The sequence below is a fragment of the Corvus hawaiiensis genome, chromosome 12, assembly GCF_020740725.1.
Source record: "Corvus hawaiiensis isolate bCorHaw1 chromosome 12, bCorHaw1.pri.cur, whole genome shotgun sequence".
NCBI classification, from domain to species: domain Eukaryota; kingdom Metazoa; phylum Chordata; class Aves; order Passeriformes; family Corvidae; genus Corvus; species Corvus hawaiiensis.
Genome location: NC_063224.1, coordinates 7,550,258 through 7,576,329, shown reverse-complemented (window position 1 = coordinate 7,576,329; position 26,072 = coordinate 7,550,258). Strand labels below are relative to the sequence as shown.

Here is a 26,072-nt window from a genome sequence, read left to right as displayed (position 1 = left end):
ACTCCCTGTAAAGCTGTAGGAGCTGGTTCATCCACAGGCTGTGGAGCAGTCCTGCCTGCCCCAGTGACAGGGGAGCTGAGCTAGGCTACAGCCATGCCCCCTCTGCAAGGGATGCCATGGCAGCATGCAGAAAGCAGCTTGCTTTTGGAGGTACAGCCCTTCGGCAAAGCTGGCCTGGGTGAGGCTGTAAACACTTGCCTCCCAAGTGGAACTGGGTGCTGTGCTTTTCTCCCTGGAAAGCCTAAAACAATAGCCCAAAGAGCAGGTAGAGCTGTTCTTGGTTATCTCACAGGAAGGTGGTGTAATTACAGGAGTGGGAATGCCTACCTTTACAGCTGCACCACTTAATAATACATTATTTTATCCAGAGGAAGGCAGGGTGCCGAAGGCAAGCGCCCTCTCTCAGCCTCCCCCTGAGCCTCAGAGCGAGCAGCAGAGGGGGGAGCTGGCACTTGCTCTGGGAAGATTTTTCTCTCTTGAACTCATTGCCGCTGTGATTAGAACAGCTCAGGAAATGGGGCTGGGAGGGTTCTCCTCTCTGCAGCAATGGAGTGGGAAATCTCAAATTTTGTCAGAAAAAACAAGCCTTGTTTTTAGCCAAAGACCTTTCTGAACACAGAAATGTCTCTTTTATTTAAAGGCAAAGCAGCCTGTCTTTCGGCTTTGTGTCAGAAAGTGGAAAGGCTTCATGGAAAGCCCAGAGGTCTGTTTTTACTGGAAATGAGGTTTCTCACATCAGCTGAGAGCTGAGCAGCCCCAGCCAAGCGGTGCAGCACAGCAGCCTTTGCTGGCGGCAGGACCAGCTAACCCAGCCCTGCTCAGTGCCTGCTGTGAGCTCCTTTTTTCCCCCCAGTCCCAAAGCTGGCTGGGAGCCATGGGCAGGCGCTGTGTTGTGCTGCTTGGAGCTCTGCCTCTCCCCAATTTTGCTGTTGTTTCTACTTTCCAGTCTGGGGTGTGGGAGGGTTGGGTCATTTCTTCCCCTCACCTTTGCACACTCTGGTCTCTCCTGTCCTGCCTTCGCACTGTGTCTTGGCACCTGGGCAAGAGGGGAGAAAGTGGGTGCGTGCAGGACTTGGCCAGGCTCCTGGCAGCCGGCAGAAGAAGGGCAAAGTTGCGGGAGCTCCTGGCAAGGCCTCCCTGCTGAGCGGGAGCCGAGACGCTGGATGACTCAGAGCTGGGTGTACCACGGGCACCACTCGCTGCGCTCGCAGCCTCGCCGGGCTCTGCTCCACTGCCCAGCTATGCTCCTTGCTCTGCCAAGCCACGGCAGGCTCTGGATTTAACTGGGGCACTTTGGGACATGTAGTTTCATTCTTTGGCAGCTCAAATGAGGGTGTAGGTTTCTGAGTGCAGAGCTGTAGGTTCTTTAGCTATATTTCTGTTGCAAGATGAATCCTCAGCGTGCTACATGGGCCAGTCCAGCCTGCTGGAAAGGAGCGTTGTCTGCCATAAGTCATGGGTTAGTCAAACTGTTAGTCTGGCCTCACCAAAACAATCTTTTTTAGTAGTCTGCAGACAGCATCTGTGCTGTCAGCAGGGAAGATCTGTGCCTCTTCATGTTCATCTTGACCAAGACTCAATACTTTGGAGGCAAAATGAGCAAAGTGCTTGGGTGAGTTGTAGGGAAAATGCTGCCAAGGCCTGTGGTCCCAGGTGGGTCCAGCGGCATTGCAGCCCTCCCCTGCACTGACTTATATTTTCCTGAACCACTTGGGTTGCTGTCTCCTGCTTGAAGAGCACAGGTATTCTGATGCTGTGTGAAGTGTGTGTGTAGCCCTGGGGATGATCTCTCTGCTCCCCAGGCAGGCTGACTTCTTGTTCTCCAAGCTTGTAGGAGGTTCTCCAGGGCTCAGACTTAATTGCTAAGCAGTAGGTCCCAAAGAGGAAGAAGTTCAGTCCTGCTTCAGAAAGAAATGTAGAATGACAGGAGTTCCCAGTGGCTGGCGCTGCTATGTTGCTCTCTTCATGCCCACAAAGGTAGGCAGAAAATTCAGTGAGTGCACCTAGAAAAGCCCAAGAAGCTCTAGATGCCTCATGACAGGCTCCTCTCCCATCCTGCAGTGTCTGCTTGCACCAGGAGAAGTAGATGTGTCCCCTGAGCAGGGTTGCAACAGCTGCTGGGCTCCTCTTCTGCCCAGGCACTTGCAGCCTCATTTCTGATTGACTCCTGGTTCTTGGTGCAGTTTGTGATGGAGTGGGACTCTAAGGGCTGAGCAGCAGAACTTTGCCACAGCAGTCTCTATTGTTCTACTTGTCACAGCATCTGTGACTCCTGTGATATGCAGGGGAGGGAGGGCAGCCCACCCACCCCAGTGTTCGGCTGGGTCACCGCAACAAGACCCAAGCCCTCTGCCAGCTGTGAAGTTCTCCTGGGTTCTCACTGCTCCTCTGGCCTCCTGGGGGGGACCATGCTAGGTTGTTCCTGTCACACAGCTCAGCCCGTGGAGCCCATCCCATCCCCATGTGGTGCTTTCCTCTTCCCTCCCTGTGCTCCAGCCCCTGCACCAGCAGCTGGCTCCCAGCTGAGCAGCAGTGAAAGCCAGTTTGGCCGGACGTGACCTTAACCTGGGCTTTATTTAGCGCCTTGATTTATAGAGGAGTTATTTTAAAAGCATGTTTCTCTTTTGGGAGGTGTGGTGGCAGTGAGCTGGAGTTTATAGGTCCTCCCATGCTATTGACAAAGAATCATTTGAATCCCAAGGCTCCTTTTGCTTGGGGAGATGCTCTCTGGCTTGCTTGGAAAGTGCTCCTGTTGGCGTTTGTGCCCAGTGGCTGAAAAGGAGCACATGTCCAGGACCTTTCCTGTGAGAGGGATGTGGCAACAGTGTTGGAGGCAGGGAAACTTGAAATTTGCTGTCCCTGAAGGAGGCCGTTTTTTCAGGAAACTCCTGTGCCAGGCTCTGCCAGCTCTTGGGGGCCACTGTGGGGTGGTTGTAGTGGAAGGGTGCTGGGGCAGGAGTGCCCCCTCTTGTGGATCTTTGTTAGGTTTAGCTAATTCTCCTGCTCTCCAGATGCTGTTCACTCATCCTGGGTCACAGAAGTTTCTCCTCGTGCCTGCTGGAGGTTACATCGCCTGTTTGAGATAAGGGATGGAACCTCTGAACAAGTTGCCCAGAGACTGTGGAGTCTCCTTCTCTAGAGATATTCAAAAGCTGTCTGGAGTAACATGCTCTAGGGGAGCCTGCAGGGGTCTAGGGGGCTCCTAGCATGGTCTAGGGGACCCTGGAGCAGGGAGGTTGGACTACATGACCTCCAGTGGTCCCTTCCAACCTTACTCATTCTATGATTCCATGATGTTGTTTGTAGGTGAGATGGGCTCTAGACTTCAGGTTTATCAGCCTCAGGACCACAGGGCACTATCCCCTTCTCTGGTTTATATGAGTTCTCTGTGCCTGCAAACCCTGTCTCCTCGATGTGCATGGCAGCCGGCCCTGCCTGCAGATGTGTGAGGCTGCCCATCTGTGCTCTGGCATTCCACAGCAGGACCTTGGGGCCTCTTGCAGTCCTGGCTGAGGTGCTTTCCTCCAGCCCCTCTGCAATCTGAGAAGTTAATTAGTGCGAATAAGCAACCCTGTTCCTAGGATTGTGAGCTGGGTTAACGAGTCCCTTATTGAAGGAGAATCTGTCGCTGTTGGAGGCTCCAAGCTCTGCCATATTCTACCTTCTGCCATATTTCACCCTCCATCCAGACAGGAGCTATCCCTGCGTGACCATCCTGCATGGGAGCACAGAAAAGCAGCGTCACCTCCACGTTCCTCTGCGGCACACAGAGGCTGCATCCGTCCTTGTTCTGTAGCCTCCCAAGGATGCTGGTGCTACAATCCCATGTAGCACAGTGGGATGTGGGAATCTACTTCCTGTTTGGGGCTTTTCCTGCAGAATTAGCAGAGATTGGTGCAAACATCTCTTTCTACCAAAAGGTCGTGGTTGAAACCATCTCTCTATCCCTTAGAAACCTACACAGCTATAATGGCTTTGTGGTACAGTCTAGCCAGAGGGAGATAAAGCCTCTGTGCTCTGGAGTGCAGTTAGCACTGCCCTCTGCAATGGCTACAGGCCATGGTTATTCTGTATTCTACTAAAGAAAGGATAACGTACGACCTGGTTTATTTTAACCATATAAAAGATTTTTGATTTGGTGCCAATGTTAATAATTGTTTTGTGAAGGCTAAGGCAGCAGGAATGGTGTGAGAACCTTACAGCGATGCACTGACTCGTGCAAATATTTTGACTTCTTTGTTTTATTTGCAACAGTAAATTTAACAGATTTATTTTTGGGAGGGATTGATATCTGAAAGAATTTTGCTCAAGCAGGGCATGGGGACAGAAGATGGCACAAAACCAACTCCTGCTGGTTTTGACTGATATTTTGAACTTGCGGGCTGTGGAGGGTCAGACGGAGATTGTTGTCAAATGCTGCCAGCAGCAATGCTACAGTGACAGTGCCCAAGCAGGTGACTGGTGGGGCGGGAGAGCATCTGTGTGAAGGCCACTTTTGTCTGACTAGGTCACAGGCACTTGCTGGGGCAGGTTGGTGTCAACAGAGGTTATTATTCTTCTGAATGGAAAGTAAATTGTTTAAAACAGCCTTCTTCTCCTATTTTGAATTGGGGTTAAATGCTCATCCCTACAATTCAGCACTTGGTAGTATGCACATAGGGCTACTGCTTTTGGAATTCTTGGGTTAAGAATATTGGATTAAGAATTCCAACTCAGGATAATCTATGATTCCATGAGTATGAGAAATAGCTCCTTAACCTCCGTTTATCTGGTTGCATTGGCCTTGAGGAGTATTGCAGGAAGCAGCTGGTCTCTCAGAAAAGGTGTGGACATTTTAGGGCCTGCTGCCATCTGGCCTTGCTTGTTGCTGACATCAGGAGAAGCAGCAGAAAAGGTAAGGAAGTAGTACTGTCCCACAGGCAGTGTGTGGTTTGCCTGTCACCAGAGTTCTGCCAGCTCGTTGCAGGCAGGGATTGTGGAGGCATCACCTGGGCATCCTCCCCTCTCCCGTGCAGTCCCACAGGCTGTCCTACAAGGCGGCTTTACATCAGAGCAGGGAGTTTATATTGTGCTTAAAACACTCAACCCTCTAAAGGAGGAACTTGGAGATTGTTAAACTGCGAGAGATGGGAAGGCTTGTGTGAGGAGCATCATTTCTGCTGGGCTGCAGGTCAGTTCAGGCATGCTCTGAGGCTGTTGAACTTTCTCAGGCCAGTGGAGGCATCTGCAGTGATGTGCTGCCATGAAGTGGAAGCAGTGAAATGGTTTGTTTCCTCCTGATCCCCTTGTTCTACTGTTCCCGGGTTGTGCCATAAGCTGTTGTGGCACTGCTTTGTTTAACTTCCTCTCCCAATCTTGCCGTGGGACTGAAGTGTGTTTTCAGGCATGTCCATGCAGTTGTTCCTGTTCTACAGGAGGCTGTAGGGCTTCTGGGCCAGCAGCTGAAGTGCTTTTCTTGTTTCTAGTGAAAGGAGGTGGATTTAGATCAGATGAGGATCTGGCCAGACACTTAAGTAAACTTTCATTTGCTTTTGTAGCAAAACTTATTCCCACTGGCTGTAAGTTAGCCGAAGGGATCCCCTCCAAAATAGAAAAGAAAGGAGGGATCCTGATCCTCTCTCCAGATTATGTACAGCTTTATATTTTTTTTATTGTTACTTTTTTGGCAAGCTCTCTTGATTTACACCCATGCAATAACTCAGAATTTGGCCTCCAGCACTGGAATTGGTCCTGACACTCTGGGCAGGCTCTGGCTGGCAGGTTCTCCCAAATGAAGGTGGATGCAGGGATTGCTTCTGATCCCCCTGAACAGGCATCCTAGGTATCACTGGGTGTGCTCAGGGACCACAGGCAGCCCTGTTCACATGCAGTGTGTGAATCCTGGTGTGAGGCATCTCGCACTGCAGAAAATTCCTGGCACCTGGAGTGGAACCTTTCATGAGAGGAAAACAGCTTTGAATAATGAGGAGTTGCACTGGTGAATGGCTTTCCACAGGACCAAACAGCTCTGGCACCTTATCCTGTGCTGGAACTCCAGAGCGCAGGAGGCTGAGGAGCTTCAGCCCTTAGCCCACCAAGGAGGGTACCCAAAATACGGGGCTGGTGATGCGCCCACCCCATGACTGTCTCGCTCACGTGCTGCGGTGTGGTCTAACAGCCGCCCCACCCCGCGCAGGCAGGAGAAAGACTTGCTGCGTAAGCAAAAGCTGGGAATTCTCGCCGCTGTGCGCAGCACTCTGTGAGCACTCCACTCCCGTTTTGGGAGAGCTTTTTTGTGTTTACCTGGAATCGCTGGTGCCAAAAGAAGCTAGAAAGGACAGCACTTGGTTCCTTTGATCTTCGTTCCTCCTGCATTTGGAGATGGCTGCGCTCCTGGGTGTTGGGCAAATTGTGCCCTGGTACCACTAACACTTTCTCTCTCGGCAGGACTCGGAATCACTGGACGGCTGCATTCAGAGCACGTTATCAGCACTCTACCCTCCATTTGAGGCTACCGCAGCCACTGTTCTGTGCCAAGTTTTTGATGTGGTGGAGAAGACGTACCGTGGGGATGGACTGCACTACCTCATAGACTTCCTGATTCCAGCCAAGCACATCCTGCAGTGCATTCAGCAGGATGCCTGTGTGAGTACATCATGCTCTCTAAGGCCTGTGAAGTCTTTCTTGGAGAGTTTTCTTTTTGCTCTCGTATGCAAAATGGCTGGCAAAAAGCGCTTGAGTAGGTATGGCAGCCTAGGTGGGAGGGCAGGCAGACAATTAGGAAACAGTTGAGAAATTGTTGCTGAAGCTTAACCCTTCAGAGATCAGAGATCGGGTGTGGAGCAGTGCTCTCCCTTTCCATAATCAGGAGCACCAAGGACTTAAGGGATTCACAGGAAAAGGTTTAGCAAAGTGTTTGCTAGATGTGGCTGACTCAGGTGGCCTCTGACCCCAGCTGTTCCCTGGCCCTGTGGATGAAGCTGTCAGGCTCCCGCCACTGGCAGGATGATGTGCGGGGCAAAATGCTGCCAGTCGGTATTTTTCCCAGAACTCCAGCTCCCCTTTGATGGTTGCTGGAACGGTCACAAGGCTCAGTAGCCCCGAGGAGTCATGTTACATTTACTGCCAGAACGAGTCCAAGATTAACGTGCTTTACTGTTGGGAGTCTAAAATGTTAGAAACAATGAGTCAAACACCTCCATCACAAAACTTGGCTCGAAGTCTGCAAGATGAAAAAAACCCAACCAACCCAAACAACCTAAAATGTGGGTTCGTTCTAACCTTTTTGTCTCTGAATGCAGAGGGGGTGTGTGGCAAGGCTTTCAATTCCAGTCTTCATGGTAGAGGGCAAGGAATTCTAGGAGGAGGAAAAATACAGAACAGAGGCTGAAATAGTGACTCATTTGTTTCAAGGAAGTGAAATACTGGGGGGAGAGACTCATCACACAGGATGGATCCATGTGAGTTGGGCATCTTGAAAGTGTGTGTTTTGGTGCAGCGTTTGTCACCCCGTATTGTCACCAGCCTCCAGCTTGGTGCCAGCCGTCTGCTTTTGTGAGTCCAGGAAGATCCAAGGTGGTGCATAACCTTGGTATTCTCTCCCACTCTGAACACTGGAATAGAAGTTATTCCATCAGTATCTGTAGCTGCAGCTTCCAACTCTATGATGCATCGGGTGTTTTTTCCCCTTAAACGGAAAGTCTTTTGTTTCTTTAGTACAAACTGGTAATTATTTCAAGACGTTTCACGGCTTTCCCCAAAACGCCTCCCTTCGCCAAAGAAGCCAAGGTAGCAATTTCCCCACTCCTCGAGATTCCGGCAGCTTCCGAGCAGCCAGCGGTGCCTTGGGCAGGTGAGGCGGTGGAGGGGAGGGAGGGGAAGCAGCAGGAAGCTGGGCCCACAGTGCTGCAGTCCCAAAGGGGAGGTGTTGGGGGCTGAGGAGCGCACGGGGCCGGCCCTGCGCCCACCGCGGCCCGCGCTGCCCTCGGGGCACGGCGCGTGGGACACGGGTGCGGCGGCAGGGCGGGCCTTGGCCGGCCGGCAGCCAATGGGAGGACAGCGGGGGCTGCAGCAGCCAATAGGAGCGCGGGGCCGCCTTGACGGGCAGGGTGGCTTCGGTTGAGCTGTTGGAGGGCCGTTGGAGCACGACGCGCTGAAGTGCTCGGCCCTGACGCGGGAGAGGTGTGAGGGCAGTGGGCTCTGGGCGTCCTGAGGAGGGAGAGAGGTGAGGGCAGTGGGCGCTGAGGGTCGTGAGGAGGGAGAGGTGAGGGCAGTGGGCGCTGTGGGTCCTGAGGAGGCAGAGCTGAGGCTGGTGGGCACTGGGGGTCCTGAGGAGGGAGAGGTGAGGCCGGTGGGCGCTAGGTGTCCTGAGGAGGGAGAGATGAGAGCAGTGGGAGCTCAGGTTCCTGATGGGGGAGATAGGAGGGCAGTGGGCACTGGAGGAGCTCAGGGTGCTGGTGGCCCACCCGGCTGATGTGGAGCATGGACTCAGGTGACGTGGAGGTGTGGGGGTGTCTGAGGCCTCCTGTGGGAGGGAGAAACCTGTACGGTGGGGTTGTCCTACTTGTGCAGCACGGTTTGGGGAGGTGATGCAGAGGCACGAGCTGTGCTTGGAGGCCTGCCTGGCACTCCCTGGCCTGCCCAGTAGTCACAAGATGTGGGGATGGTGGGGCAGCCGCCTTTAGGGAGGGCTGCACAGGGTTTACCATTAGGTGTTGGGGGCTTTTGGTGAGGTGTGAAATATCTGGGAGAGTTGTCAGCAAAATGCTTTTTTACTTGGTTGTGACCTTTTCTGGCCTTGACACATGATTTTTCACTTCCAGAGTGGCAGTACAGGGAGATCGAGGGAAGCCCTAGGTACCTTCTTTAGAGTTGGGCCCAGGCTATTCCATATTTTATTTGTCTGCTTGTTTGATCTTTTAAATTTATTACTTATTATTGATGAAATTTATTTAATTTGCTTTGGACTCTTCCCCACACCTCCACTGTATGCCCCTTCTTTACAGTCTGAAATCACAGAGGAATATTTCTTACTAATTGCTTTTTGGAAGTCTTGCCTGCCTTTTAGAGAGTCTAAACAAAAGCAATGCTTCCTCCTTAGTTCGTAGTTCAGCTGCTCCGTGTGAGCAGTTCCTAAACACACTGGAGGGAAAAGAATTAACTCCTGTCTGAATGACTACTGTAGAGAGTCTTGAGAGGACTGGATTTTTTGTCAGCCCCTGCAGTGACAAAAGTGTAAATGGCTTCATGAAGTATTAGACAAGTTCATGGGCTTCAGCTGGGTGTGTTAAAATCATCAGTCTGTGTGTGATTCCTCAGGGACTGGAAGGGGTGTTCCAAGGGGGTCTGTCTCTGCTTAGCACAAAGTTAAAAAACAGGTTTTGCCCTGGCCTTGAGGTGACATCCTGACCTAAATGGTCTGTTCCAGCTTAACCATCCCTGTAGCTCTGGAAGATTTCACCTTTGTGCCATTTTTGTCATTGGTGCTGAGCTCTTTCCTCAGAGGCAGCTTTATTCCTGGCTGCCGCCACTGGGTGTAGAGGGTGTTCCTGACACTCCTATGATGAGCCTGGTTTGGCTCGGTAGTGTTTGGACAAGAGAAAAGCAAATCCTTGAGCCTTAAAGTGAAATTTTAAAAGGACTGTAATAAGCCGCTTACCATTAACTTCCCTTTGAAGGTGCATTTTGGAGCAGGAGCAGCATGAGGATGCTCCACTTCTAAAGTTCTAAAGCTCTGTAATATTTAGGCTATTGTGGGACTTGCATTCCTGCTTGGATGTTACTCTGCCTCTTGATGCAGTTTAGACTGTGGCTTTGTAGGGTTTTTCAGGAACTTCAATGCATTCTGCATTTTGGTTTTGGTGATGTTAGTGCTGAGTTTTCTCCTTATGAGTCAGTAGGCAGACAAGCATCTAAGCAGTGGGGCTGTGTTTTTGAATTTCTTCATGTATGAATGGCCCTCCAGTGGGTTACTCTGCATCCAAATTTTAACCGTATCTCTATGTCAAGTATGTACTGATGGAATTCAGCTTTATGTTTATGCTGCTGCTGATTGTGTCTTTCACTTTTCAGTCCTATAAACTATTATAGTTTGGGAACTGATCTTCTTTATCTGCGTCTTCTTCCCCTGAAAGACCCTTGGTACAGACCCTTGGTCTTAATACACCTACTAGGAGATACTCCACTGGGCGAAGAGGGGTTGGTGTGGTGTAGGGTGCCATGGTATTGTCTCTTCAGGAAAACTGCAAATGGCTCTAGTTTAAAACTTAGGTACAAAATACTTGGCTTGGGCACTTTGTAGGAGCCACAAGCTTTACTGACTGAGGTGCTGTGTGAGTCTTGAGCTTGATATAAAAGTCCATGAAGTACATTTAGCCTAAGGCCTGCTGGAGCCAGAGCAGCTTGTGCAAACTGCTGCAAGAGGTGGACTCTTGGTTTGCCGAGTTTAACTGTGCTGTGGATGAAAGGAACTTACTGATAGAGGCATCTGTGTCTTGCAGATCAGAAAGCCTGAGAACATCAGACTGGAAAGCTTAGCTGTGCCTTTGAGGGAAGTACAAGCAACTGTGTGTTAGGTTATAGGGCTTTTGGGTTCTAACTTAATAGAAAGAGGAAAGAAGGGGAGGTGGGTCTGCTCTGAGTCGAGGTTAGAGTAGAAAGGCAATATTAATATGATCCTTCAAGTAAACGAAAACTAAAATAAGGTTCAGTTTCGTAGTGATACAGCATGAAGGTACATCAGTAGGACAGTAGCAGTAAGTGAACAGAAGTAAAACTGCTGTAACTGAACTTGGCTATTTTGAAGAAATAGGACTGGCAGATCTCCATCCTGGAATACGGAAGAAGTTACCATATAATGCTGAATGTCTGGTAACAGGGATTTTATTGAATCTGTTAAGTCAGGGCTAGTAACAAAATACAGAGAACAAGCTGAGCCTACAACACAGTGCACTGAGCAAGGACTGAATTAACTGACCCATGAAAAACTGAATAACGTTTTCATGTGATTTGCTCCATGGCAGGTAGTGTCACACCAGCCTGTTTAATAAACCAGCTCTCTCTAGAGAGATAAGTTTCATTGTTTAATCTCTGCCATAAAGGATTTATTATGGAGTCATGTGGAAGATTAATTACTGTGTCAGAGGGATTGAGGTTTATGCAAGAATTGCAAGATGGCTGTAAACTGGTGAAAAGGAGGGTGTTTGTACTGCAGGGAAAACAGAGTTGGAGGCAGGAGTCATGAAACACACAGTGCTTCTCATCCAGGACCTTGGCATAAAAAGTAAGAGTATGTATGGCATGTTTGTGGTGAAACCAGCCTAGGACAAACAAACAATAACCTGGAAGAGGAGGGTGATAAATGCATTGCACAAGATGAGCTCTAAAGCTTTGTAGTTAAATTTTTGTAACAGTAGACTCAGAGGGCAAGCATGTGCCTCCACAAAGTGTCAGGCAGAATTTCTGTTGTGAACTGGAGTTCATCAGTTTGAAAAGAAAAACCAGTAGGTGGCTGGGTTACTGTAGGGGTGTGACTGGAAGATGTGTGGGATCTTAGCTTTAAGGGATGCTTCTAGCACAAGTGCTGGTGCCATTATAGATAGTGTTTTGCAATGCTTTGCACAATGAACAAATGGAACAAAGAAACGTGGTTTTGAGAAAAAGAAAAGGGCATTACAAAGGAGATACTTCAGGCACACCGATGAGATGATGAAGGTACACATGCTAAGGGTGATGTGACATGGGTTAATAAGGCTAGGCAATGGGAACACATCCAGAAAATAAGCTACAGGGTTGAGGAGGAAGAATTACTGATGATGAAGGGTGATTTGGTTTCCAAACCTGTGAGCAACTTTGTTTCAGGTGCAAGGAGAGTTATAAATCTGGCTGGGCTGCAGGTAAGGATTGATGAATATAAGAAAGAAATTGCTTTATGCCGGTACCTGTTGTTTCAAGGTGTGTGAGGATCCAGGAAGTTCCTTTCAGTTCTCTGGTTTCTCTGCTATATGGCAAAATACTTGAATTAGTTGAATCTGAATTGTCGTACAGAAAAAGATGAAATTAATTGTGGAATTGATGGCTTATATCATGCCTTAATTTAAATCTTACCCAAACAGAATCAAGTTCAAAGCATTGAAGTTATTTTTTGAAGTTGTGATAAAGCTGTAAATAATTGAGTCAACTCAGTTCAGCGATGAAACTTCAGTTCTTTTACCTGGGTGGGATTTGTCTGAGGCATGGCCTGAGTGCTGCTATGTTTTGGGAATGAGGAAATCGCTGGTATGTTAAGTGTGGTTCCTTGCAGCTTGCTGATGGGACTTGCTGCCTTCTTTCTCTGTGGCTCTGCTGTGCTTTCTTCATTTGCTGCTTCCTATCTCTTGTTTTATCTTTGCAGTATCTTCTTCCCTTCACTGGGAGGTTGCAGCCTCCCAGTGTAACTTTTCCCCACCTGTTCTGCATAGGTGGTTTGTGTTGGTAGCTTTTCTTGTTTCTGCTTTTTAAAGAGAAGACCTCAGTGTGAAAAACTCTGTTCATCTGTTTTCTTGATCTCTCTTACTGAAAAGCTTGAGCTAAGGTCTTTTCCTGGTGCTGAAAACACTTTCTCTTGTCTTCATAGGCTCCGTACTGCGGATTGCTGTTTCGCCATGCAGGCTGGCCCCTGTGTATTCAAGAGAAGATTGTAATCCAGCTAGCTTCCATTGACTGGCGAATCTTGAAGCCTGGTGACTTCTACCTGCAGGTGGTCCCCTTTCTGAAGAAGCCTCCACGAATTGTATTGAAATGTTTGGCAAAAGACAAGCATAATGTAGAAGAAGTGGTGATTCCAGAAGTTTCATATACCTCTATTTTTACTCTGGAATGGTTGAGTACATTCAGTGGAGAGCGGATGGGTATAGCACTGGAAAATTGTTTACTAACCACTGATGACAAAATATTTCGTGTCCCCTGGGATAAAGTGGTTAATCCTGAATTTATAAATAAACCAAAAATAATTGAAAACAGTATCATCTCTCCAGAAATAACAGAGGAACGTTCGATTTTGTGCCTCCCCACGGACCTTACTGAGTGTGGTTCACCAGACCTGAGGTCTCATCTACAGGAACTAAGTCCAAATCAAGACAACCCTGTCATTAGCAGCACAGCTCCAAAATTAAGTGAATCTCTGGTCAATGGTGTCTGTACAAGTCCTGTGACTCAAGAGAGCTTGAGAAGTGACCTTGAAGGGGAGTACGTTGAGCTGGCAGAAGTTTCACTGCCCAGATTTGGGCCACAAACAGGATCTTTAACCCAGTCACTGGCGTTAAGTTATCTAACTCAGCCCAGAGCACGAGTGAATGAGTCTAAAGGCAAGCACAGGTTTATTGTCATACAGGATAGCACCTACTCCAAGAACTTAATTCAGTCAGCACTTATGCAGAAGGAGCACTGTCAAATGGACGCTCTGAGCACTTCTACAGAAGTTCTCAAAAATGTCGTTCCATTGGAAGGCAACAAAATGATGGCACATGGAGAACTGTCTCCAGAAGGTCAGCTGAACCCGGTTGATCCTGGAAGCATGGGTGATAACTTTCCTGTGGCTGAGTCTGCTGCTTGCTGCACAGGAGATTCATCTGCAGTGCAGGAGACTCGCCGTGAACACTCACTGGGTTGGCGATACGCACTGTGCAGCTACAGCGATGTGTGTGCTGGAGATGGTATCAGCTGCAAAGCACAAGTGCCTGGTGCCCCTGGAAACATGGAGGGACAAAATGATGGACCTAGTGAAGATGCTGATGTTGAAACATTGGAGCACAGCCCAGAAGTGATTCTAGATGCTACTGCTGCTAAAGAGGAGGTGATGCGAGGAGTACACACAGAACCACTGATGGAGGGTCAGAAGGAGGTGACACTGATGGATGCTTCTCCTGTGTCTGTCCTAGGGCCTTTGGGACCATGTTGCACACTGAAGGAAGATTCTGATATCTCTTGCCAGGGTGTCAGTGGAAGTGTTGAGCTAGCGCAGGTCACTGCATTGCCTGAGAATTCAGATTTAGGTGTGGAGAGAGGCTCTCCTTCAGGGAACGTGGCAGATGTAAGTGCTTGCTGCAGTGATAACGAGGCAAATATCAGTTCTCCATTAAATCCTCCAGAACAGAACCAAGGAGATGTACATGAATTTGAGGTGGGAGCAAGGGACAGCCAAGAAGAAATGAAAGAGTCTGAAGAAATGTTGACTATAAATGATAATCAGACTAGTCATAGTCACTGTTCTGTGAAAGCTCCAGTGGATGGAGCCTTGTCAGATGGTGAAGAGCAAGAGCATAAAAAGGCTGAAGAAGCCATACTGCTCCGAACTGCCCTGTCAGCAGAGGGGGATCAGATGGCAGAACAAGTAAATAACAGTGACTTGTTGGGTCCCAATGCACAAGAAGATGACTCAAGTCAGTTCAAAACACAGAGGTCTGGAGGGAGGTTTGAGGAACCACAAAGACTGGTGGAAAACCATGGCTGTGAAAGTGAAGAGAACTCTGTGCTGAATCCAGAGTGTGTTGCAGTACAGGACTTGCAGGGACAGGAGGAGAACCAGGAAAGTTTTTCTTATGAGGAAAGGTGGAAGATTACAGCCTCAAAAACACTGGAATCCATTGAAGAGGAATTGGAGGTTGGACCACTGTCCTCAGGACCTGCTGAGGGGCATAAAGAGCCTACCACTCTGCACTTCCATCCGGAGGCAGATTCTGGGGCATCATCTCCTAAAGGTACGGCCATTGGATGTTTGTGTGGTTGTGTTTGGTAACATGAACTGAAAGCAAAATCCTCAAGGAGTACTGCTTGAATACTACTTATCAGGCAGGATTTGATAAGTAAATCTGGGAGGCTTTGGGGTAATAGCACAAAATACTGGGAAGTGATTAAATTGTCATTTTTTGTGGCATGAAATGAGCTTTCTCTTCAGAGGTGGGTTTATTGTGGTATTTTGTTTAAAATTTCTTTGCAAATTTACATTGATACAGAGCAAAGTTCCATTGTAAGAAGCTTTTAATTTCAGTTAATCTGGTTGCTGGTGACCTCCACCTGCTACATTCATGGTGTGCAGAATGTGTGCAGTGTTGCAGTGGGGATCCTGCAACACGCATATATCAAACCAGGTGTCCCGTGGAAAGGAAATATATATGGTGCAGAGAGACTTGTCTAACTGTACAAGTCTTTCATAGTTGAAAACTGGCTTTAGGAAGATGATTGTGGCAAGAGGAAGCAGCAATGGATGCCACGGTAAAATACTAGCTATGTAATGGGACCTGAAGATCAACAAATATATGTGCTGGTAACTGATTTCAGGCAGCAAACAGCAGAGTTGAGGGATTCCACCCCTCTTCCCTGCCTTCCCCTCCGGCACGCTTTCTTCAGCTTGATTATGTTTCAAGTAGGAGCTGTTTAACTTGAGTGGGAGAGCAGATAAATTAGGCATCTAACTTCAACTCAGATGGAATGTTCAAGCAGGTATTACCCAGATTTCTTGATGCTTGGGTTCCTGAGCTGGAGCTGTGCTACTTCAGAAGGAATTGGGAGGGCAGTCCAGCTGTCTGCCTTTTGCACCAGACTGTAGGCAGGCGGTGTGTAACCGCACGGGCCCGGTGTGGGCTTTCCCCAGCTCTGCTGAGTCTGGAAAGCTGCAGCTCGATATGCAGATCACACGGAGGAGCGGGTGTGTGGCGGGGGCGGGTGGAACATGCCATTCCAGTTCAACAGCTCTCATTCCCTGAGACCCCTGGCTAGGAAAATTACCCAGCTTGAAATATTGGAGTGAGGACTCTTGAAAGGGTTGGCGTACAGACCCGTGTTGCTAGAGCATGTTTCACCCTCTGGGGCAACAGATCCAGAGCTGGTTGTCTTGGGACGTGCTGCCACTGTAATGCTTGCCCCGGTCCCAAATTATGTGGCCAAGAGCTGCAGCATGACTCCATTTGGCTGCACACACAGCTGCTTCTCAAGTGTCCAAATGTCACATTTTACCTGATGTCTTAGCGACCTCCTAATGGAGCTAAATTAGTGTCCATTGATTAAAATAAAATTTCATTAATATTGGTATCAAACTCATTTAATTCCATAGTCAGGCAAACCCAGGGTTGCCAGGCATTTCTAATACTTTTGAAGTGACAAGCATTTCTCTTCTGTGAAATGGGAAGGTCAGCTCAAAAGTTTCTATTTCTGCAGTGCACATCTCTATGAGCATCCATCACCATGAACAGAAAAAAGAGGATCACCTTCTGCCTGTCTGTGGGCCTTGGGGGATATATGCCGGGAAGTAACTGCGCTGTGGGTATCCATTCCCCTGGCCAAGCTGAACCTGGCTTCATTTCATGCTTGCTCAGGACTGGGCCTTGAAACACCTAGTCCGTGTTGAGTGCTGGGTGGACACTTTGCTCATGAGTCCAGTGGCTGCTTGTTCAGTGTTCTCATCTCTTCTGTCTAAAATTAGCCAGGTCCAGCTCGTTACGAGATAATAAGTGTGATGTTCTCACTGCTCCAAAGAATAAATCTTGGCCACTGCTGGAGATTTCAGCAGTGATGGACCCCTCTTGGGTACGTGTGGAGTTTGTTTTTAATGAAGGACAATACAAATGATTCTGGGGATTTGACTGAAATAAGTGACATTCGTGCCTCAAGTCTGCTGATGTTAAACTTGGGCATTGCCGTTTAAGAAAAAAGCAAGCCTTGTTATCTCAGTGTTTGTAAAGCAAAAGAAACAACCTAAATCGCCAGGAAAACTACCCAAACTAACCAAATAAACTCTTGAAGGCAAAGGGCAGCTGAAGTATCTTAATACTGGCAATATTTCTTAAACACTATAGCTGGCACTGTAAAAAGCTTAATCCATTCAATTACATTTGATTGCTTTGAGATCCAAACAAGCCATCCCCTTATCTAGCCCCATTAAACCCTCAGAGATATAATTTAGAGATAAAATTACAAAGCAAAGCAAATGTCCTACAAATGGACTCTACCAGCAAGAGGCAGTTCTGTAGGTTAAATTCTCTCTGTCTTGTTGAGGTCATTTTGCTACTATGATTGGAAACTGTGGGTATCTTGCCCACTTTTAAACTATAAATGACAGCAAAGCTTAAGCTTTACTGGGTCAATTCAGATGTGAAGTTCGCACCTCAGCAGCAGTGGGCAGAGGCACAATTTGCTCTGTGTGAGGTGGAGGAGCTTGCTTGATCCAGCAGATATTGTAGATTATGTCAAAATACATGTTCAGAACTGGGGCATCTGAGTTTGCTGTGTCTGCAGGTTTTTCCTTGTCTCTTAACTCTCTTCCTTTACTTCCAATATCAGTGAGCTTATTTTCTGCACAAATATAGTCTAACTTAGAAAGACTCAGATATAAATAGAAATAAAGTCTGAAGTCAAATGTGAACTGTTTTGAGTTGGTGGCTTAAAATTTACACTGGTTCCATTCACAGATAATATGACTGCTGTTTTTTCCTAATGACTAGCATCTAAATGAAAGTGAATTTTGAAACTTTGGAGCTCTGGAAAGAATTCCTCTATTTTGTGGGTGGAAAATATCTTAATATTCAAGAAATAGGCTGAAAAGCCACACTGGGGCATATTCAGCAGCACCTGTTAGGGTGTTCCATTCCTGCTCCCAGTTACTACCTGATGTTAGCATAGGTGATACTGGTGCTGGGGCAGTTTGCAAGGAAAATGCTAATGTCTCTTTGAAATGCACACAAGCAAATCCTCCTCTACCACTTCCTTAACCTCGGGGAAAGGTGGAACCTGCAAACACGGCAAATTCAGATGTCCCTGTTCTCAATTTGCTTTTAGATGTAATCCTCCGCATTCTACAATTTCCGCTTTAGTGAGTTCCTCCGCCCCAGATTGCAAATAACTAACAGTGTGCTTGGGAGAGGCGGCATCTGCAGATCTGAGCTGGGCCTCAGAAACACAGGGAACAGTTTTGTTTGGGCAAGATGTGCATAGTCTGGAGGCTGCACAGCTCCAGTGAGGTTTCCTCAGGGCTGAAGAGCCCCGGTATCAGAACTGTGTGTGGTGGGCCGAGCAAAATGCTTCTCTCCTACCTTTTGGGAGCTGCTACCTCATTCCTAAGAGATATATCCAAGGCAGGAGTGTCATGTACATTTATGTATTTCTCTTGCCCTGGTGTGTAACGTATGTGGAACACACCTATCTATGTTCCCTTTTTTATCCTCTTTAAATTTCACCTTTTGGTCCTCTTTGCAGGCTTTTGTCATTTAATGCAGATCCCTTTACTACAAGTTGTGTAGTTCTGCTTATTGCCAGGCCTTACAGTTCATTGATAAGGTGATTCCGTGTTCTGCTAAAAGATCTACTAGCTTTTAACGTGAAATCTTTGGGCACAACTTCCATGACTCTGTGATACCCTTTCTGCAGGAGATCAGTGCCCCTCTAAAACGCTGCTTCAGGAGGATGTAGCAGTGTTGTCCGAAGTGGATGACCTCTTGCACCACTGGGAAGTGGAGGCTGAGGTAGCCCTAGGAACAGAGTGGGGCTCTAGTGTGGCCCAGCACTGGGCACAGCCCTGAAGCTGTCACAGCAGCTTATGTGGCCGTATGCAGCAGATGCCAAGCTGGGTCCCAGGGATGTTCCTCAACCAGGGGTGTTACCAAAGAGGAATGAGCAGCTATTCTGTCATGACCTCGATGGTGCAGAGTCCTGGAGCTCCTCCTAGTTTCCCCCCACTGTTGGGTAATTTGGTGCAGTGAGCCATGCTGCTCAGGGCACTTCTCTCCCCCATTGTAGCAATTTTGAAAGTAGTTCGGGCTAAGCCTCAACCTGTAAATCTCCTTCACTGCTAAAACTTGTATTGAAAGCCACTTCAAGGACTGCTTTGTTCTTGGTCCTGCTCTTTAATGAAGTATTGGAATCTGTTAGTAAATAAACTGAGTCAAGTGTCAACATTGTTGATGCAGCAGGAAGGTAGGATGGTTGAAGTAAATTTTAAGTAGCAATTAAAATGTCTGACTTCATAGCAAGCAAATAAATATTCCACTCTTATTCTCCTGAAGAAAGGTTGATATTTTTGTTGGTAGATACTGAAGTATCAGGATTTGCAGTGAAGTATAGCCTTTTATTTAGTACAGCTTTCAGCAAACACCGGGATAGCCTAGTTCTGTACTTAGGGTGCTAAAGATGTGTGATTGAAGATCTGCTGTTAGCTTCTTATGATGTTGGGAAATGGGGAATAATACTTCTTACACAGTGGGTAGATAACTTTTTTTTTTTCTTTCCAGATAATCTTACATGAAAATTGAATCTTGATAGAACTAGTCTTAGTTTCCACGTGATAGCCAAGATATTTAATTTTAGAATTAACTGATTCTGATAACTTGTACTTTAGAGCTGAAGTGTCAGACAAAGGAAGCATTTTGTGCAGTTTTTGAGCAGGAGCTGGTTGGTGTAATCATCCTGTCCTTCAGTGCTTTGAAATGGGTTTCTGACTTTCACATTGTGTTAATTAAAAAAGTCTGGACTAGGAGAACAAGGTCTCTTTGGCTAATTTCCAGCTGATTTGTCAGCCTCCAGTTGACTTCATGTTTTCAGGAACTAATCTGAAAGTGGCGTTGGGGGAGTAATTCTGCTCCGATGGAGTAGCCCTCCCTGTTAGAAGCTGGTTTATCACTTCAGCATGCTCAGATTGTTGGAGCTCAGCCAGGGACTTGCACTGTGCCAGACTTCCAGGCTGTGAGCAGACATGTACTGCTTGAAGTGTTACCTTTAAAAAGGACTTTGACTACAGTAATCCTGATCTGAATCGAGCTTTTGTACTTTGCAAACTTCACAATAAATTGGTTTCTTTTTTTAGAATTACAGTAGTATTAATGTTATAACCAGTTTTGGAGTGTGCATGCTGCTGGCATGAGGGCTGGAGGAGCTGCAGAGTGCTGGGTCCCTCTCCAGTCTGGTGCTTACCTGGGACCTTTTGGGTGGAACTTTGCTTGAGCTTCTGTTTGTTGCTTGTCTTACAGAGATGGTGTTAGAAGAGACAGAGATGAGAAAAGAGGCAACTGGCACAGGTGTGTTGAAACCAGTGAGTAAAATCAGTGCCTTGGAGGAAACTTCACCACTTGTTACTCCCCCAACATCCCCAACTTCTGGAACTGCCTGGGGTGGTCAGTTTGCACCTACCATAGTCAAGGATGTGAACCCAGAACTGCTCAGGAGTGGAGTTGCCTACCTGCCTGGTGAGTAGCTGAGCCAGAAAGTGTCTTGGAAATGTGGTTTGTAGGAGGGCAAGGGAGATGAGCCTCCTTTTGCAGCACTGGAGACTGGTTCCAATTCTATTTCTTTCACCCCAAACCTCTTCAGAAGTTACACTTCTTGAATCCTCTGGAGTTTCCGAATGGGCAGGACAGGAAGTAGAACTTCCCTGCCATTAGAGTAATGTTAATTTGCTCTCAGGAGTCTCAAAATGTTAACCAAGCGTGTATGAGTCAGAAATGCCGAATCTGTGGGCTCATACCAGGAGTTCAAAAAGAAAAGAGTGAGGGTGCAGCTAATGATGGGCTGGTGGGCCTGACATCAGACCTGGTCAGAGGAATAGAAACTTGATTCACTTGGTAGATAATTAAAGGATAGGAATGTAGAAGATGCTCTTTGACAGGACTCTTGAAAACCAGTTTTATTCTTGGTAATTAGAAGTTTGGTTGATTAAATGTAGCTACCTAGATATAATAGATTTTTAGAAAACATTTGATTTCATGACACAGAGAGTTGAAAGGAATATCCCGGTGAAGCAGATGAGCAATGTGTCGGATGAACGATATTGTAGCCAAACAGCAGATGACAAAACTAACTATCAAGGGAGGACTTCCCAGAATTATTCTGCCAAAATCAGGTTGTAGGTCAAATGTTATTCAGTGTTTGCATCTGATAGAGCAATGAGTATCAAATAGCTGCAGATAAAATTTCTGCATGGGGCAAATATTGGCAGAGGAGTGAACAAAGCTGAGACTGTTGGACCGAGCAGCCAGCATTGCTTGGTGTACAGGGCCCGCACAAGACGTCTTTGTGTTTAACCAAACATGAAGTAAAGCAGAGGAAGTAAGATCTACCTGTCTAGTGAGAAACAGCATTTGGCAGCTCTGTGTAAGGAGCCCCTGTGGGCTTGTCCTTCCCAAGCCAGCAAGAAGGTTTTTTGGTGTGGGGCAGGAGGAACTGCATTTGATCAGCTCAGGAACCACGTATGAGTTGAAAATTGGGCAGAGGGCCCAAGCTCAGAGAAGAGGTCAGGCAGACCTGTGCAGTGTGGCGGAGTTGGGAAGAAGAGCAGAAAGGCAGCACAGGCATCTCCCAGGTGGTGCTGGGTCTGCAAGACCCATTTTGACCTCACATGTGTAAAGGGGAGGAGACGACTATACAGATTAAGAGACTGATTTTTGCCTCTGTTGGTGATGCCTCTCAAATAGTTTGGGCTGTGGTATAAAAGGAAATGGTAAATATTGGAGGTGGTGCAGAGAAGGGTGACAGCCCTTTCTTGTAACCAAACTGGGTGTCTAATGGCAAGAGACTGGAAGGTTGTTTATCTCACAGGATGATTGAGAAAGAGGTGCAATCACCTTTGTGCCAGGAAGGAAGAAGGGAGTTAAATCTTCCCAGTTTCTGGAAGAAGGTGAAATGGAAAACCAAGGGCATGGCAGAATTGTGGTACATTCATATGTGTAACTTTGCATTAGGAGATGAATTGTTACAATAAATTCCAAAGGAGGATTTTTAATCATCTGGTCTGCTGATCAGGTTGGACATTCTTATGCTGTATATAACAGCCCAAAAAATTACAGGATTAGAGAGGGTCTTTCAGAGAAGCTCACAGTCCATGCTGTTGCAAGAGCCTGACCATGTTACCTAACACTCCCTTTGTCACAGATTCTTATCATAATGTACCACTGTTAAATGAGGCAAAAGCATTTGAGTATGTGATGAAGGGATGTGCCCTTCTAATGCCCAGAAGAAGCAAGGATTTGGTTTGGTACTGCTTCCAAGGAAGTTTTTCTCTAGGGAAGGAATTGTGTTTCCTGTAAAAGCAGTATCAGATTTGATTGACCTCTCTGCCCCTTTGGGGTTTCAGTGGGCAATCCTCACACCTGAGGGAATGTACTGACCACTCAGTTAAATGCTTTATGTTAGTCAGTGGTAATGACACAGTAATTGCATTAGAAAGAATAACTTTTGTAATGAATGGTAAATAAAAGCTAATTAATGAACTGGTAGCTGATGGAGTTAGACGAAACTGCCAGGATAGTTTCAGTTCTGGGTTCTGCTCCTGAATGATCTAGGTTATGCCGCTGTTGAAGACCTAGCCCTGGTGGCTGTAGTTGCTTTTTTTGACCTGGTCAGGCAATTCCAAGATTACTATATGGAAGTTCAAGGTTGAATCAAATTCTGGTGATACCCAACCTGCCTGATGGACAGAAGATGTTGCTTCAGAGTTAAAAAGCTTTTACTGAGTGTGGTTATTGAGCCATTTTTCCAGTAATTGAGGGCTTTGCTATTTTATTTTGTGATGGTCCCCTTAGCTTATGAAACAAATTACATTAACAAGCTTTTTTAAATTTCTTTCCAGCTTTTTGATTATGCAGCATCCAGGCTACAGTATTTCAGGAGTAATAAAAGTCGTCCTGAATCACACTGATGATGAAAGATTTTTATTAGCAAGAGAAAGCCTGTGCATAGTTTTGGTCCCTGGGAGAAAGAAAGCCCTGCTTCAAAATGGTGTCCATCTGTGTCTGTGGCACTTACTCGAGTCATGTCCTAGTGACAGATTGAGATCACACCGGGGCAGCTTTCCATGCTTGGGGCTGTCCATCTGTGTCTGTTTTACCTGTCAGCTCACATGCTTGTCCCTGGGATGGGGGAGAGAGGTAGTCCAGGACAGTATCTCCTGTGGTAGCAAGAGTTCAGGAGAGGAAGAAACAGCTTTCTCTAGGCCTCTGGTTTTGTCTTGTGCTTGGGATTTCTGACACACACACCCCCCTCCATCCTTCCTTATACAGTTTGTATGACAGGATATGGCTCCTGTTCTTGTGAAATACTTTTCACACAAGAGCAGTGTTGTACCTCCTGTTCTCCAAATCACTCACCTTCCCAGTTGCTTGAGCAGGCTCACTGCAGGCACTGCCTGATTTGGAGTCTCAGAGGCAGTTCTGGCTTTCCAATGTGGTGTGTCCACCTGTTCTTTATCCTGCTTTTGCATCTGGAGAAGAGGCTGGACATAATTCCAGATGTGGCACTGTTAGGTCCTTTTCCTCCTGTGGTAAGCTGTGACTTTGGGCTTTTGGAAAACGAGTGGCAGAGAAGCATTGTCCTTCCTGGCTAACTGAAGCAGAGAGATTTTTCCTTCTTCAGTGTATCGCAACTCAACTGGGTTGCCCATACTGTGCTCTATCTATTCCCTGGGCACTGAGCAAGCTCTGCACGTAATGAAAGCCTGGCACTGACTCTGCCCTTGTCAGAGCTGTAGGCAGGCAGGAGTGTGCTCCTGGGCTGTCCTCTCTGCAGCCTCTGAGGAGGAGCTCTGGGCTCCTGCTCCAGGGCTTTGCTTCAAGGAGATGCCTGGTTCTGTTCTCGGCTCAGCCTGCAGCATGTGCCCAGTCTCGTTACATGGTGCATGTTCTGCAGACCTGTCTGTGTTCTCTCATCTGACAGCGATGTGAAGGTGAGATTCTGTATCTTGAGTTTATGAGATGCTTGCTTTTCTCAAGATTGCGTTATTAGACAACTTCAGCCATATTTATGAAGAATGTATGTTTGGGTAAAGGACAGCAGTCCAAATTTAACACTACCATGAGAGAAAGACAAGCTGAGCTCATCTGCTTCACTCCGGGGCAGCATTTGGGTACTTTGGAAATGTGTTTATAGCCTCCTACCATCTGCGGCATATACAGAATCATACATATTGAGCTCTGTGGAGGATTTCCAGGAAGGTGGTGGGGTCTTAGTGGGAGAATATGAGGCATACACACCTGGAACCAGGCTCTGTTGAATTACTTGTGTCATTTCCACCCCTGCTCTCTTTTTACAGGTACAAGAGACAAATCAGGACGTGCAGTGGCCATAATAACGACAAGGAACAGAGCGTGGTTAAACCCCCACTGCAATACCACTGAGCTTGTACGCCTTCTTCTGTACTTGCATAGCATCCCAAGGTTTGTGATGCTCTTGGGCTGACAGGGCAGACAGCTGCTGCCCTGTCTACTCTGCCTTTCAGGGAGGTGGGAATTGAGGCAGGAATGGAAAGAGGTTGACTTTCTTGGCCTAGGAACTTGGTCCAGACAGTCCTGAAATTACACAGGTGGCAGTCTTCTGCTAGGGTGAACAAGCTTGTGTTGAGCAAGCACTTTACCTGTTCTGTATATGCCTTGCCCACATGGTGTGATAGAATTTGGTGTGTACTGAATGTTTTCATGTGTTGCCATGAATCTAAGCCATTCTTGCTATCCTTCATTAGTTCAGAAAATGGGATTTGGGAGCTATCATGGGGCAGTCATGCAGCAGCTCTGTGATAGTGTTGTGACATGGTGTTTTAGGGCCAGGCCTCCATGCTGAGAGGGAGGGAGGATCTGCAAGGGTTGAGAGTCTGTCTTGATGACTGGCTGAAAATTGGTTTTGGAGTCTGCAGGCTGGAGTTTGCTGCAGCTGCTCTTCCTCTCACTATGACAGGCTCTTCTTCCTCAGCTCATCACTTTTAGGTGATTAAATAAGAAGAGGTAAAGCTAACTCTCTGATACTGATTTTTTTTTTTTTGAAGCCTTTATTTATAAGGGGAGCAGGCTTAACTCATGAGAAAGTTTCTGCAATTTGTACTTTGCTTCATATGCTTCTCCCTTCAAATCTGATTCTGGGTGAGATAGGCATTGGGTCTGCTCCAGACTGGCTGCTCTTCTGAAGCAGTGAGGCTGAAACCAAGCTTGTCCCTGAACACAATTAGGAAGGACTGGTTTTCCTGTGTGGATTATCCAGTGGGCATCAGCACCTTTGCCATCAGTGACACATATTCTAGGAATAGGAAAAATGGGAAATTGGGTGGAAGTCACAGAATCATACGGCAAAGGTAAAAATTGAGCAATTGGTTGGTCGTTTCTGTGTATTTATCTTGTTTAGGAGAAGGTGGCCAGTTTGTTCCTGTTATTACAAAGCCATAATGTACTGGTTTTTTCACCCTGCCATGACTACAGGTTGTTTCCATAGTCTTGTTAATTTTCATTGGTGACAAAGGTGACCTTTTTATCTTTGTCCTTGCAGACCAGAATGTCAGGCTTTGGGTCTCACTGTTCTTGTGGACGCTCGTCGCTGTTTACCTGTTCCTGCTCTCTTCAAGGCATTCAGCACATTGCAGGTGAGCCTTGAGCTTGGGCAGAGGAGCACTGGCTGGCTTGCTGTCGTGGTTGGATGTTACATCTCCATCTGCTGCTTATGTATCCTTCTGCCACCTGGCTTTCAGTTGTCTTTGGGAGGTGGAGATACGCACCCAACCCTGCTTTAGGAGGATGACCTGGACTTGCCAGACTGCAGACAAAGCAAAAGACCTAAGCAAGTCTGAGTTAGGGGAGAACACCCCTCCCCACCCTTCCAAATTTGCTTTCATCTCAATGCTGAGAACAGCCCATACCCAAGTCTCAATGCTGTCATGAATTATCCTGCTTGGAGATGTTGTCCCCTGCACTGAGGGGCTGTGTGAAATGCGCAGGGATTTTTGCCTGCCAGAGAAGGGAGGAAGAGAGGCCTCTGCCTGCTGCCATGGGTAGGGAAGGACACTACTTAACCATGCCAGGTGGAAAAGCACGTGCAGCTGTTAATGTGGCTGTCGGTGAATGATTAGAATCGGACGTGCTGTAACTCTGTATTGCTTCAGGTCAAAGGCTTTCATATCAGTCACTTGGGAAGCCAGTGGGTTGTGTTGCCCCCCCCCCTCCCAGATAGGAACTATCTGCTGCTGCTGCCAGGGAGATGCTGGGTTGTAGCGATGACTAATCTTGTTTAAGCAGGTGTTCCTTTTAAATCAGAGCTTAGGTCTCTTAGGATTCAAACTCTGCAAACTGGAACAGGGCAATGTTTTAATGAAGCTGATGTCT

General features: G+C 47.2%; 1 protein-coding gene across 6 annotated transcripts in view; it reads left to right on the top strand.

The window, feature by feature from the left end:
- The window catches only part of PLEKHG4 (pleckstrin homology and RhoGEF domain containing G4), an 88,752-nt gene that overhangs the window by 9,962 nt on the left and 52,718 nt on the right, over positions 1-26,072 (top strand). For all 6 annotated transcript variants that reach the window (XR_007206357.1, XM_048316600.1, XM_048316599.1 and 3 more), the window contains exons 2-6: positions 6,427-6,624; positions 12,593-14,714; positions 19,971-20,186; positions 24,023-24,146; positions 25,243-25,336. Coding sequence is in view for 5 of the 6 variants with exons in the window: in XM_048316600.1 (XP_048172557.1) it covers positions 6,427-6,624; positions 12,593-14,714; positions 19,971-20,186; positions 24,023-24,146; positions 25,243-25,336 (2,754 nt within the window). In the remaining variant the exon portion in view is untranslated. The remainder of the gene's footprint in view (positions 1-6,426; positions 6,625-12,592; positions 14,715-19,970; positions 20,187-24,022; positions 24,147-25,242; positions 25,337-26,072) is intronic.